General features: G+C 33.9%; 1 protein-coding gene across 1 annotated transcript in view; it reads left to right on the plus strand.

Moving 5' to 3' along the window:
* The window catches only part of LOC105625931 (transcriptional activator cubitus interruptus), a 91,750-nt gene extending 77,103 nt beyond the window's left edge, over positions 1-14,647 (plus strand). Inside the window, exons 4-12 of the mRNA XM_012207241.1 lie at positions 414-611; positions 2,241-2,518; positions 4,893-5,147; positions 5,556-5,720; positions 7,941-8,105; positions 8,637-9,062; positions 12,234-12,767; positions 12,839-13,108; positions 13,205-14,647. Of these exons, the coding sequence (XP_012062631.1) occupies positions 414-611; positions 2,241-2,518; positions 4,893-5,147; positions 5,556-5,720; positions 7,941-8,105; positions 8,637-9,062; positions 12,234-12,767; positions 12,839-13,108; positions 13,205-14,647 (3,734 nt within the window). The remainder of the gene's footprint in view (positions 1-413; positions 612-2,240; positions 2,519-4,892; positions 5,148-5,555; positions 5,721-7,940; positions 8,106-8,636; positions 9,063-12,233; positions 12,768-12,838; positions 13,109-13,204) is intronic.
* Positions 14,648-15,700: the final 1,053 nt, after the last annotated feature.

Raw genomic sequence — 15,700 nt, forward strand, 5'->3', positions numbered from 1 at the left:
TCGGTCGTACCGACGACGAACAACGTACCGCCGTAACCGTTAACCGTAACCTAAACCAACGAACGTACGTACGACGTCTCCTCCTTACTTACTTCTTCTCTCTCTCTCTCTCTCTCTCTCTCTCTCTCTCTCTCTCTCTCTCTCTCTTTCTACACTTAATATTCTTGGTTCTTCTCAATCTTCCATCCGACTACCTATGTACCCGATTACCACCTCAGTGGTGAATGTTAAAATGTTCCGAGAAAGAGCATGTTAGCACATGACAATGGTAATTAAATTATAAATTCTGTCAGCTTTCTGTTTGACATAGAAATGGCGAGTGAATGAGATTGAAAAAGTAATTGGGAACTGAAAGTTGGAAGTTTCTATTTACATGAATATCAAGTTAAATTCATCCTTTCCTTCAATTTCAGTTTCAGCATCATCGCGATTAGGAAGTCCGCGAGCCTCAGCAATTAGAGCGAGTCGGAAAAGAGCACTCAGTAGTTCACCATATTCGGATAGGTTCGACATCGACAGTATGATTCGATTTAGTCCTAACAGCTTGGCGTCAATCGTCAATGGTTCGCGAAGTAGTAGCGCAAGTGGAAGCTATGGACATCTTTCTGCTGGCAAGTAAAATTTCTATTTATAATTTCAATTATACATTGAGAAAAAATGCTATTGATTCAATTAAAGTTTATATTACGGACTGTCACTAACATAAAGTAATTAATTCATGTATAATTTGTAAATGCCTTGATTATTGAAATAATAATTTATGCCTTTATATCAATAAAAATATACATGAATTAATTACTTAATGATTAATATTACAATAATTAATATTACAAGTAATATTAATATATAATATATATAGACTTTAATTGAATCAACAGCATTTTTTTCTCAGTGTACGGATAATCAAACAACTTAATCTTTAATAAACTTTTAATAAAATATTAGTAAAGATATTTCTTTACTAATATTTTCATTTGTTCATATCTAGAATTCTAATTCTTAGAATCTAGAATTCTAATTCTTAGAATTAGAAAAGGTTCTAATTCTTATTAGGAATTCTAATTCTTAGAATTAGAAAAGGAAACAGCATAAGTTAAACTAAGATTAAAGTCAATTTAAATTGAAAGAAATGGATATAAATTTAGTTAACTCTCACGCGAGTACTTACGGGTTAAAAGGCAAATGTATCTGTTAGTGCCGCTATAGCAAACAGATATGTTTTTAAAGAACGATCGAAGGTGATAGGCGGCGACGTATTACAGTACCAGAGCATAAAGCCATTATATAGGCGGTAACCTTCTTGCTCGCGAGTTAAGAACGCCCGGTAATTTGCGATTAAATGAAGTAATTAATGAATTAAAATTCAGACGGCGTGGCATGCCGGTCGTTTGTCGGCGTTGCATCGTCGAATACCCGCAGGATGTTGCCGCTCGTTAAATTTGCCTTCGATGCATACGTCATTGTAAATACACATCACCTGTATCGTTGTATCTCCTCTTTTATTTATTTCGATTTTATTCTTTATTGAAAAACAATTTTCAACCTTCTTAATTTACATTTCTATAATTCTTAATGGAAATTAAATTCACCAAAATTTTTTGATGATATTTCAATCATTTATAATATTTATTCTGAATTTGAGCGAACTATGTCAATCATAGTAGTGATAAAAGCATAATCATAAATATAATTAATGTATAAATATGTAAAATTACATTCGGATGAATGCAAGCTTCTTCGAGTTACCATGTATGCATAGTATAATAGTACAGTTCTACCTACGCACGGTTATTTTATGGTTTCGTAACAGAGAGCTCACGATTAAAATGCAAGCTTAGCCTACGTGCCGGAAGTTCGACGTGTCGTGCTCGGACTGTCAAAAGAACGGACATACGGCCCGATTTCGTTGTTATTCTTATATCGCAACCATATTTGAGCGATTCGATGTAAAGTATTAAACATCCGATACTCGTAAACTGCTAAAGATTCGTAAACACCTAAACATCTTTCAAATCATAATTTTATCATAATATCTTGTATAATAATATCTGAAGATCTTTTATTTTGAATATATTACTGCTGCAAAATTAGCGTATTCTTGGCATTATGATGACGAAACGAACTCCACCATTACCAAATAACCATATAAGATATAGATAAGAGAACTGTATAAACAGTGCTTCATAAAACAAATGGTGTCATGTATACATGTATCAGTAATTAATCAATCTACATTGCAGCAATGAGTCCAGCATTAGGTATGCATCCCGCCAGCATGACGCCGCACCTGCAGCAGTTACAAGCTCATCTTTTGAGTCGCGCGGCTGCGGTGGCGCTTTTACCTCACACACATCCCCTTCAACCACCCGCACCACCGCCGCCACCGCCGCATCCTCATTCTCACCCCCATGCTCACGGACTGTCTCCTCATTCGCAATTGTATCCCGGTGTGCCACCTCATTCCACATCGTCGGCGACGCTCAGTCCGCACGGAGCCGGATTGCCTCCGAAGAGTGAGGTAAGCGAAAAAAATTAATAAGACTTATAATATCAATATGTAAGTTCCAAAATCTTGGATTCTTCTGCAAATAACAAATGTTATAAAAGGTTGTCACAAATTCTTCATCCTAAAATTTCATTACTTTTCCCTGATTTCCAAACAAAATTTCATGATTTTCTCTGATGCTTTCAACAACATTTTGAAATATTTTGTATTTTCGTCTTGATTCAGAAATCGTCAAATATTTTGTCGAGAGAACAATTTGACATAACAATGTAAATTATTATTAATGTTTAATTGTTAAGTTTAAGCATTTAAGGTTAAGCATTTAATTGTTAAGTTGGTAGTATTCTAAAAGCGCATAGATGTGATAAACACATATTATAATAAATTCCTTTAATCCCAAGAATTTTAATTTTTCAGAAGATTCTCTCTTTTCCCTGATTTCCCTGATCATTTTCAATTTCTTTAACATTTCCCTGGTTTCCAGTTTTGTGGCAATCTTTATATATATAATTAAGTCATTTTGAAAAAATCAATATGATACTTAAATTTATCGTATTAAATTTAACCTAATTTGAGTTGTCACTGCTCCTACAATTTGACACTAATGTCAAGTTTAATTCAAATTGAACTGTTTTAAACTGTTTAACTCCACTATTTTAGTACAAAATAACGATATATTAAGTATGAGCAATGGTGACTTACTAGCAAATTAAGTTAAATTTGACGGCTATAGATTTAACAGTGTTAGAGTATTGTACAACGAGAGTATTATATGAACAGACGTTAACTCTGAACAGGAGGAGAGCGCAATATGCTCGCAATAGCAAACCCGGGAGTGCCATTCGATCGTTATTGCGAGTCGAGGGTATGACGATATACTCGGTGGCCCGTCATCGATATTCATTGGGAATAAATAATTGTACTCTCGTATCCCCCATCAGATGCGCGCTCAACCTTTCTTAGCTACGTTCCGTTGAGCGTCTAACGATGGGCGACAATGGAACAAAACGAAGACAGAGGAGGGGAAGAGAGAGAGAGAGAGAGAGAGAGAGAGAGAGAGAGAGCAGAAGAAAAGATTGGGTTACTCTCTCGCGAGTAGGTCCTCGGGTTACAAGCAATCTCGCGCACATTATTTCGTTCGATTCCACCCCCTCCTAACTACCTTTATTTTCCCACCCGCCCGATTCTTCTTCCTTCTTTTACTCTGACCGTCGCTTCCTCGTCTTTATCGTTTCTTCTCTATCGCCATCGTCGCGGCGCTGAACCCGCGCTGATTTATTTGCATCCGCGCGCTCGCCGACGTAGGCGCGGCGTTTTCATTTTCTGCCCCGCGTCCACACGCTGTAAAGTTTACCGGCGTGATTTGCATCGGTTTGCATTTTGTTTCCATCGTCATGTTCGCTTGTCGTCGTGCTCCTATACGCGTGTCTATACATATGCGATCCATGTTTATGCGATATTTTTGTTATGGAGATATGTACAATATATTTGTGCTATAGCAAGATCGAACAGGTTTCTCTATTTCTCAATTTTTTTCATTGCCTTTTAATATCGAATATATTCGCGTTTTTTATTTCACTAATGAGGAATCATTTATATGTATATTAAAGATGTACAAGTCAATTATTCTGAAATATAAAAGTTGCTAGGTAAAAAAAGTTATTAGAATACTAAAAGTTCTCACGTATCATTAATTTTTTTCTATTAAAAATGTATCGTTACTAAAAGCACTTATTATTATTATTATTTTTATCTCTTCTAATTTAAAAACTGGTTAAGTAATAAGAATTGCTGAAAGATTTATTACGCGTGATAATAAGAAGCAAATAAAATATTCTTAAAAATATTTAATTAAGCAATATGATATTTTTCAAATTTTTTTCACTTCCTATTTTCATTGATCTACTTTCAAATATAGTAATCAGTGCGCTTGAATACCTAATTATCGTCTGTCAACCTGTAACAGTGCAGAGGTGGAGAAACCTGCACGTACGCATGATCTCAATTAACTATTTGGAATTATATCTCTATTAGAGAGAGACTATGTAAGATTGAAAAGTGGAAAAGATATTATAATAGCAATGCGATTTATAACAGTTTGCAATAATGAACCTAATCATTGCGTTTATAAATGCGATAATTGTGAAATTATGTGCGCCACGATGATACGATATGAATTTATAATAAATTGATCTAATTATATTGTAATTAATGAACTTGTGAGTTGATTGGAACTTGAGATTTCAATTTTCCTACCCAATAAAAATATACTCTTGAGATTACAAGCACTTACATTCACTATTCCAAGTTCTCCGGGCATTTGAATAATAGAAAAAATATACATTAGAGAATATTTAGTTAATACCTCTCTGATTTTTATGTACAGAGCATAGAGTCATGCAGGAAAGCATCGGAATCATCGTCTCGCTCGGTGACAGCCGAAGCCGATACTTCCTCAAGGCGGGCCGCCACCAAAGTTAAGAGGGAACCAGCGACGACGACAACCAACGCAACCACCACTACCGCCCCACCGACTCATCCTCAAGGTCTTAGTCCAAGCGAGGATCTCAGAGATGAACCTGGTGACTTCATCGAAACAAATTGTCATTGGAGAGACTGTGGTCTCGAGTTTCCTACACAGGTAATATGCGGGCATATGATGATATCTTTATCATTTATTTCTTCATCAAGACAAGAATGACAGGAACAATTATGATTCTTATACTGCAGCTTTTGAAATTTCAAATAGAAATAGAACATTAATAGGAATAATTAATTTTACTAAGAAAAATGTCGGTTGAAAATGGACGAATTAGAATCAATAAAAATTCTGGTTATCCCAACTAAAATTTTAATAGTTTAACCAGAGAATTCTGATTAACCCAACTAGATATATTTCTCAGTATAGAACGTTGAGATATTTCTTGAAATTATTTAAAGAGAAAGGGAGAGAGTCAAAGATATAACACGATAATATCACTATCTGTATATCTCAACGAAAGGCTCAGTCTTATCCACATTAATCTAGCATGCATCTCCTTCCAAACAGGATGATCTCGTGAAGCATATCAACAACGATCATATACACGCCAACAAGAAGAGCTTTGTTTGCGGTTGGGAGGAATGCTCGAGGGAGGAAAAACCTTTCAAGGCTCAGTACATGTTGGTCGTGCATATGAGAAGGCATACGGGTGAAAAACCACATAAGTGTACCGTAAGTAAAGTACTTACTTGTTTCTCCCGACCGAAAATTTTTTGTATTAATCAATTATACATAAATGCGTACAAATACTTGTGAGAAGTGACTTTCCAAAATTTTATAAATCGCGCTATTCAACGCAAATTTTATTTGATCTATATTGCAGTCAGCTATCAAAAATAAAAATAGCAATCAATTATAGAATTTAACATATTAATTTAAATTATTATCTTATTTTTAAGGTTAAATCTTTAATAAGATTTTTAATATCTATATTAAATTTTAATTTTACTGATAAAAAAGTTAAACATAATTATTATAATTTTTCATATTGTATGGTTTAATAATGAGCAAGTCAGTGTCATGTGCATTTTACTAGATTTATGTTTGCGTTTCTTCGATAAGTTTAAATAAATTTGCGTATAATTATAAATATGTACGCATTAAAATTATTATACACAGAATTTTCTATAAAAATAACCGTCATTTGAGATACATATACATATACTTATGTATATGAAGACACAATACACACACACACACACACACACACACACATACATATATATATATATATATATATATATATATATACAAAACAGATAATATATATATAGATAATACATAAAAATATATAAAAATTCAATTGATATACATAATTGCCGTTAGCCAAGAAAATATCAAATTTATATAACAAACATATGTTTTGTGTAAAGATAATCTTAAAAGATCTGCTAACCGTACTGTAGTACTTTAGATATTCGATCTTTCTTGCAAAATTTTAAATAATTAAAAAATTTTTGGTGTAACTTTTTGGTATAAATTATTATGTAAAATTTGGAGACGTAATTAAAAGAAAAGAAAAATTATTTTTTACTTTTTAAAAATTATTTCTAGACTTTGTAAAATTTAAAAAAAAATATAATTAAACAAAGACTAAGATTTTTTTATTTAAATTAATATTCTATACATTTTTTATTAAATTTTGAGAAAACGAAATTAAAAGAGACGCTTTTTTCATTCAATTTTTAAAATTTTAAAAGGGAATTAGAAATTATGTTTTTTAATTTTTTCTCCCTCTACTCAAATTAATTCTTAATATGTTGCCAAATTTTGAGGAGACTCACCGTTGGGTCGAATTGTGTTCATTTTGACTGTCACAGCAATTTCTTATACCACTCCATTACAATCGTGAATCGATCGTTCGTACATTTACCGGCGCTTTCGACGTTCAATCATACTTGCGACTAATGCGTATCCGTATGTAAATTCTTCCAACAGAGACAGTCATGAGCGAGATTAATTAAGAATGATCGTCGTGGCGATCGTCCGTGAGTGCATTCGTCACTCCCGACTTGTTACGCGCGACGCGTTCTCGATCAGCACAAGCGTTCGAAATTCCGAGAAATCTCGACGCGTTTGTCAACAAGACACAAGCGAGATTATTCGTCTCGATTAAACCGTCGCGGTGTCGCGATGGCTTGTCTCCGACATCCCATCACTTTCCGAACCTTTTCACGCGCTCGCCAGAGCGGAATATCCGAAATCACAAATCAGAAAATGAAGATTGCAAATGGCGTGACGTCTTTTCGACAACCCGACACGACGCGACGCGACGCAACGTCAGTAACGAATGCTGAGACTATTAATTATGACTATCCAGCCACGCGATTCATACAACGGGACGATTAATACGCCAAATGCGATGTTCTCGATATTCATTCGTACGTGGGACTCATAATCGACGGGTAAACAAACGCGAAAATCGCGGAACGATAACACTATGAAGTTACGAGCGACGCGAACTGATCAGCACGGCGATACGGCGCGTTTTCAAAATTGATCGTTGATCATTGGCCCGCGTTGCCCGCGGAATGTCGATCGACGCGGGAAATATAATGCGTAGGACGTCATTAGAAAATAAACATTGATAATTATAAGAAGCCTAAAGAACAGACTCCGATTGAAATTATTTTGTTTTCTTCAAAAAACACAACAGAAATCTGGAAAATAACAATTGAATAAATAAGAAAGTTTTTAATGCAACATGCAGCATTTTTTTTCTTCTTTTTGAAATGTTTTTCTTTTTATGTATTTATTGGTTATCGAATAGCATATTCGAATTATAATTCATCTATACGCTTATATTATATATAATTAATCTACACGCTTATATTACATATACATATTGTATTAAGGAACTAACTAAATTTTAAAATATCCTTTTGAATATAGTTCGAGGGTTGTTTCAAAGCTTACTCGCGGTTGGAAAATCTCAAGACTCATCTCAGATCTCATACTGGCGAGAAACCATATACTTGCGAGTATCCAGGTTGCAGCAAAGCTTTCAGCAATGCCAGCGATAGAGCAAAACATCAAAATAGAACACACTCCAGCGAGGTATTATCCTTTTTCTTATTAACTCAAAAAAAGAAAAATTTTTTAAAAGTTTGAAAAACAGAATTATAAGATAGTATCAGTTTCTGGGACTAACTATCATCTTCAAGGATTAGTCTACAATAAAATGTTTTTTTTTATTACTTGGAACTAAATAAGATGTTTCTTATAGATTTTTGAATGCTGGAAATAATATTGCAAGCCAAATTCCATCAGCGTGTTCAAGTTTTCGAAATAACTAAGGTTTCATCACTGAGATATAAAAAAAGTTATATTTTGCATTAATTAAACCTCAATTTCGGACTTCTAGGTGAAATTTGGCTTGCGACATCGTTTTCAATATCGACAAATTTAAAATAAGAAACTTTGTCTGGTTCAAAATAATCTTTTGCTTGTTTTAAATTAATAAGTAAACTAGTGCGTGTATTATCTTTTGCTTTTGATAAATTGAAAATATACAGTACAGAAAAATATCAGATTACTATCTGAAAATTTTATATAAATTTAACTATTTTATTGATATTTCTTGTCCAGAAACCGTACATTTGTAAAGCTCCCGGCTGTACAAAGAGGTATACCGATCCATCATCGTTGAGAAAACATGTCAAGACCGTTCATGGTGCCGAATTTTATGCAAACAAGAAGCATAAAGGCGGTGGTGGTGGTGATGGTGGTGGCAGCGACGAAGCTGGTGCAGGAGGTAACAGTCCCAGCAGGAGTGAAGATCTGCCTCCGAAGACACCCAGTCTCTCGAGTCCTAGCGTCAAGTCCGAAAGTGAAGCGAACAGTCCGCCAGGCATCATGCAACAGCAGGGTAGTCCGCTGGTGGGTGGTTGTAATGACGAAGTCGCGGGAATTGGCGCTCTTACCAGCGATGGAATCGCCCTTACTGAAGAACCATGGAACGAAGAGCCCGATGATTTGGATATCGCCGATCTCCCTGTAGCGCTGCGTGCTATGGTGAGTTTTTTAAGTATCAGAGGACACTTCACTCTCTTCACGAGTACAACTCAAAAAATTTCTTTAGTTATTTCTTCATTCATTTCTTTAGTTATTACCACGAATGAGCAAAATTTAATTTGCTGAAACGAGGATATCTCAAGAATCTGTCATCAACTGATATTAAGAAGAAAATTAGAATATTCTAAAATTAATTTTCAGATATAAAGAAAAAGAAAATATTAGGTTATCCGGAAAGTTCGTGCCGATGTTGAAGGAAAATTGAAACGCAGAAAATTTAAATTTTAGTACATTTATTAAATTATATAGGTTAGTCCGCATGAACTTTCCGGACAACTAATAATTTGTACTAAAAAAATTTAACAAAAAAAAAGATTTTATTTTTTAATCAAATTGTTCTTTATAGCAAATTGAAAAATTTTAAATAGTTGTCATTATTTTTATAAATTGTAAAATTTTAAATAGTAACTTTCTGATATATCTATAAGTGTACACATAAATATGTAAATAATATCGAATGTGTGCGCGCGCGCAACATGGATTGCTCGTAAATAGAAAAAAATGAATTTGAATCTTTATTTATTTTATAATAAAAAATATTCAAATAACATTTGGATGAAATTGGGACTTTCTCATCATACAATGACTGCGTCTTCGAAGTTATGTTATCCTTAAAATAACTTGCTTATTTGACCACCAATGAAACGTGACAGTATTGATACTGAAAATAAAATTTTAAGTAAGATAAAATTTACCTAAAATTTATAAAAAAACAAAAAATTATATTATAATTATATAATATGTATAGTAAAAATTCGAAACGTTCACACAAAATGACAATTTGCTTTATTTAACATTGAAACGAGTTCAGACAGTGTATTTGGAGGAATAAATATTTCAAATGTTATTATATAAATGTTATTATATAAATTTTGATAAATATTGCGATTAACTGAAGATCGATTAATGTCTTTTCTCATTCAACAAAGGAAATTCTAACAATGAGAAAATTATAATTTCATTTAATTACATTATATATATATATCGTTTTACCTAGCAAACGAGAATGGAATTGAAATGAATTGGAATGGATTCAGATTTTCAGAAATATTGAATGATAAATGTTTTTCAATTCTGAATGTATTTTTATTTATTTATAGGAATTGCATAGAGCATATATAGGAATATCTCTATGTCTTTCAATCTAAAAATAATACAATATTAGCTTTTTCTGGGCATTGTGAATACTGTTCAATTCAAAATTTTGAAATGCAGTTGTAATCCAATCGCATCCAATTGAATTTCATTGAATCCAATTGAATCTAATTAAATCCAAAAAAAAGTATTCGCATTCAGATAGAAAAAAATTTCAATCTATTTTAATCCATTCTCGTTTGCTGGGTAGTTCAAATATTTTAGCAAATATCTTACCTGGTTTAATAAATATATCTGTGAATCCGGTAATTATCTCAAAGAATTTAGCTACAATAAAATATCCAGCACTGACAATAATTCCCAAAAGCACGAGCACTCCGAGAATCGGAAACGATTTCACACTGGTTATTGGTAATAAGGTCAACATTTGTTTCAACATGATGATTGCAAATGATATTACTACATCCGAATAAGACTCTTGTCAGAACTATAGTTTGGATTGAAGAAACTGTGGTGTGTATATATATATAGAAGATATATCAGTAATTAAAATTATCAGAATAGTGACAACCAATAGCATGACGCGACCTAAAAGTATTAAAAGTAGCGTTCGATTCTTCAAAAAAAGATATTTATAATTCCTAGAAAAAAATAAACATATTTAAACTTACACTGCGTGCATTGAAAACAATGTTGTTGTTTTTAAATTATAGTTTACTTTAATTTTTTATTAATAACACGAAAGTTAATGTTTCTCTGATAAGTTTTCCTTTCAGAACTTAAGAAAATTTCTAAAAATTCCTTAATAAATAAGTTTTTATCTTCTACTGATATAAAAGTATGTTTTTGTATGTTAGAAATAGCTTATGTTTTGAAATTTAGTTCGACAGTTAAGAAAATTATTTATTTAATAGACAGCTTCAAACAACATTTTCAAGAACTGATTTTAATTTTGTAACTTGCATTCAAAGGAGGATTTTTAATTACTAGCTAAATGGCATTTCCACGTTACGGCACATGGAAAAGGAGTATGTGATATGATGTAGTACATGCGCGAACTATATAGTCTTCAAGCAATATATCCTATTTTAACTCCTAAAACTTTGTTTGTTTCAGCATAAAAGAAATTTTCAACTGTTGAAATTCTATATCTATTTCAGTGACAACATAAAAACATAAAATCTCTTTAAAGTCGAATCTTAGACTATATAAGTTGTCCCTATAATATACACAAACAACATACGTTTTATATCGGTAAGAGATAAAACCTTATTTACTAAGAGATTTTCTTGAAATCTTGAAAAGACCTTTTCGTTAATAATAAAATATTAGCTTTCGTGATATTAATAAAAAATTAAAAAATACATTATGAAACAAAGAAAAACTGATACGGACTTTGAGAAATAATGTATTTATACATTGATTCGTGAAAAAAAAACAATGATGAAATTTGCTGAAGGCAATTTTATAATTTGAAATTATGACTTTTTCAGAAAACATTTATTTCTAATTAGAATTTGTAATAATATTTTAATTAATCTTGTGATTTATTTTCTATGGTATTCCGTCTACAATTTACAATTACGACACTAAAAATAATCCGGATGTAGTTTGTTTGGCAGTAATAACCAAACATGAAAATGGCAATAATAACCAAACATGATTTGGCAATAATAACCAAACAGAAGATATTCTCATTTGTCTTTGGAATAATCGGCTCGGCTTTATCACTGGAGTCATTGATCAAATTAAGTTTCTGAGAAAATTAATTTGTTTAATTTTATTATTTCTTAAGTACATAAGAAAGAGATATATATATATATATATATAATATTATATATATATTATATATTAATATTATATATTATATATATTATATATATATATATAAATTTTTTTTTTAATTTTACTAGAATAAGAAGCGTCCTGATACAAAATTCTTTGTTTATCTTAGAGACCTACATTTCTTTTGTGATATTCTTCAACCTTAAATAATATTGTTTTGATTATTCACAGGTTGGCGGTATGGAATCGCAACAACAATTGCAAGTACCAGCGCCCACGTCGAGAAATCGTCTGAAAGGAAGACTGAATGCCAAGGGTACGTCAAACATGCCGATCGTAGGTGTAGCAAATATGCGCGGAATTCGTGGAGTTGCACCTCAGGGTAATATCGGTGATCTCAATAAAAGGATCACTGATTTGAAAATGGAGGGTGGTGGTCAGACACGGCAAACAAGTCTGTCTGATCTTCAATTGAGGTTGCAGCCATTCGGTGAACCGCGAAGGGATAGCAACAGTACCGTCAGCACTTATTACGGTAGCATGAGATCGACAGATTTCAGTAGCAGAAGAAGCAGCCAAGCGAGCGTCGTTAACGCCGTTAGACTGGGCCCAGGATCAGAAAGCTTATACGATCCGATCAGTCCGGGTACGTCCAGACGAAGCAGCCAGATGAGCACCGCTTCTAGCAGAATCGATCAAAATCATTTTCAGGGACCTTACTCGACGAATAATCTCGTTGTTCAAACGCAGAACATGTCTCTTCAGGTATTCTTCATTACGATTCTCATATAAATTCAATAAACGATGATCTTAAACAACGCGATATTCTTTTGCAGAATATTCAGACAATGCCAAGCGACTGGAATAATCCGAGCGGTCAGTGTACTCAACCATCGAGTGATAGACGAATGTCCGAACCTATTCGTAGTAATCCAGCCCAAAGGACTTCTCCTCCGATCCCACCCAGGCCGAGATCTGCACAATTACCCGAACTTCAGCCTGAGCTTCATCCCAATCAGGAAGTAATTTTGGACGAAGTGGGTGAAGGAGAAATGGTAGAGAACAAACTGGTTATTCCCGATGAAATGATGCAGTATTTGAATCAGGTAATCACGTTAGAGTATTTTTTAAAATTATTTAAACTCGCAACATGTCTCTTATGCTGATTTCTTTTAATCTCCAAATTAACATTATTACTGCAGGTACAAGCGGGCGGAAATCAAGTCAGCTATCGCGGCAGTCCTCTACCGATTTGCCAATCCCCGATATGTACGAACCCTCTGCATTACCAGCGACAGATGCAACCCACGTGTAATTATAATCAGTCACATCAGCAGAACTGTTACTCCTCTCAACAAGTGATACAACAACCCTGTCCGAATTATCAGAATCCCTCTTCTGCACCTTACGGCCAATGTCCGAATTCACGTACAACTCAGCCTCCGTCGCAGTATTGCCCGCCGCCTAATTATGGGTCTCAAGTGACAGGCGGACCAGTGGCAAGCCCAGCTGTGGGTCAAGTCATGTCACCGAGTTCTCATTATACCTCGGCTCATGTGAGCGATCAACCATTGACATCCCCTGCAGCTGGCGCTCTGGCACCACAACACGCACCACAAAATCTGCCCCAGAATTCCGCTCAACTCTCCAGAAATTGTCCTCAGAGTCATGCACATGCTTACTATCCCAGTTACGGTTGCGCGAATCAAATGAACGCGAATTGCAATGGCACTAGTGGCCAAGTCAGTGGTCATCATTCTAATCAGACCTGCACACAATCCAATCACGCTGTACAGATGCGGTTAACGAACAATTGTCAACAATTATCGCCGCATTGCACTCAACAATCCACACCCATACCTAATCCATCAAATATTGCTCATCCAAGTGCTCAGTGTAGTCAGCCGTCCGGTCAGTGTAGGCCTATCGTAACGTCCAATGGTCAAATACCCAACGTACACTCTGCCCCATCTCCGGTGACTAATCAGTGCAGTCCGATGTCACCTCGTTGTTCTCAATTGAATCACGCGAATCAAGGCAAACCAATGAATACGCTTGCGACAAACCTTCAAAGCTGTCAACAGCAAACTCAACAATCGGCTACAGCGTCCTGCTTGCAGGTCAACAATTGTATTCATCCCAGTGGAGCACATCGTCAAGTCAACGATGGTGGCGGAAGCTCAAAGAGAACGTCACCACAACTTTGTAACGCTCAACAAACTAACTGCAGGATGCAACAGCAGCAACAAACCTGCGCGCATAATTGTCAAACTAGTACGAATCCTCCGGCTCAATACAATTGCAATTGCGCATGGACTTACGGAAATCAATGTTACCACGGTCAACATGGTGGATCATTGCCGGAGATACAATGCAGAGATATTAGCCAATCACAACAAGGCTCACCGATAAAGCCTCCTCAAGGTATGAGACAAGACTCCTACCGCAGAACATTGGAGTACGTTCAGCAATGTAGGAACTGGTCGATTAATGCTCAAACCCATGAGACCAACGTCTCCAGCTCGACGCATCCTATGTCATTGCCGCAACCTTTACCAGCTAGTGCCAACATGGTTGTCAATGACATGACATCTTCGCTTAGTTCTTTACTAGAAGAAAATAGATATTTACAAATGATTCAATGACCTGTCTATTAACGAGCAATATCAATTTAATTTCACTATCGATCGATAAACTGTTGCGCTTAAACAATTTTTTATTTGATCGTTACAGATAACATAAGTTTATGTTTAATATAAAATTTGCTATACATAAATAAAATTAAAATATTAAACATGAAACATTTGACAAAATTTATGGTAACTTTATGTAAAAACAGTCGATTTATAGTTTGCAGATTTTTAGATTCATTACTGACCTTTATCCCACATATCTGTCTCAATTTATTGATTAAAGAATTAAAGGTTGTGAATAAAAAAAGTATAACATAATTATAACACATTTCGAGAGAACAATAAATTAACACATTTAATAAAATTAAAAATTACACATAACTGTATATAGGAGCAGTACATTCGTACTTAGTAAATTTTTTATGTTCAAGCTCTCTCTTTTCTCACGATTTATAAGAAAAAAATTGTTTAAAGAATTAAAAATTTTAAATGAAATAATTATAATCCGATTTGGAAACTAATATATACTTTCGGCAAAATTTAGTATGGTGTACGATAAAAAATGTTGACAAATTAATAAATAAACTTAATTTTAAATTTGATTAGAACTATTATTATCGCATCACTATATCTACCCTAATAGTGGAATTTAGTTAAAATTTTCGTACGCGTATTAACATTTATTAATTTTATCATTCACATTTTAGCGATGAACTACCTGATGTAACTAAAATAAGTAATCCAGTATAATAGCATAGAGAATTTAAAAGAATTCAGTTGTACGTCATCAATTCTGAATTTTAGATGCAAAAAGAATTCTTTTTCTGAAAAGTTCTGAAAAAAAGAATTTTTTTTACATCTGAACTCAGAATTCATGACATACGATTAAATTCTTTTGAATTCTTTTGAAACTCTCTGTGTTGTCTAGGAAAATTTAATTCCCGTTTTTAAATAGCAAGATTGGTTTTATAACATTAACACACACACACACACACACACACACACACACACACACACACACACACACACACACACACACACACACACACAACACTACTACTACTA

Source organism: Atta cephalotes (assembly GCF_000143395.1).
Source record: "Atta cephalotes unplaced genomic scaffold scaffold00004, whole genome shotgun sequence".
Classification (NCBI taxonomy): domain Eukaryota; kingdom Metazoa; phylum Arthropoda; class Insecta; order Hymenoptera; family Formicidae; genus Atta; species Atta cephalotes.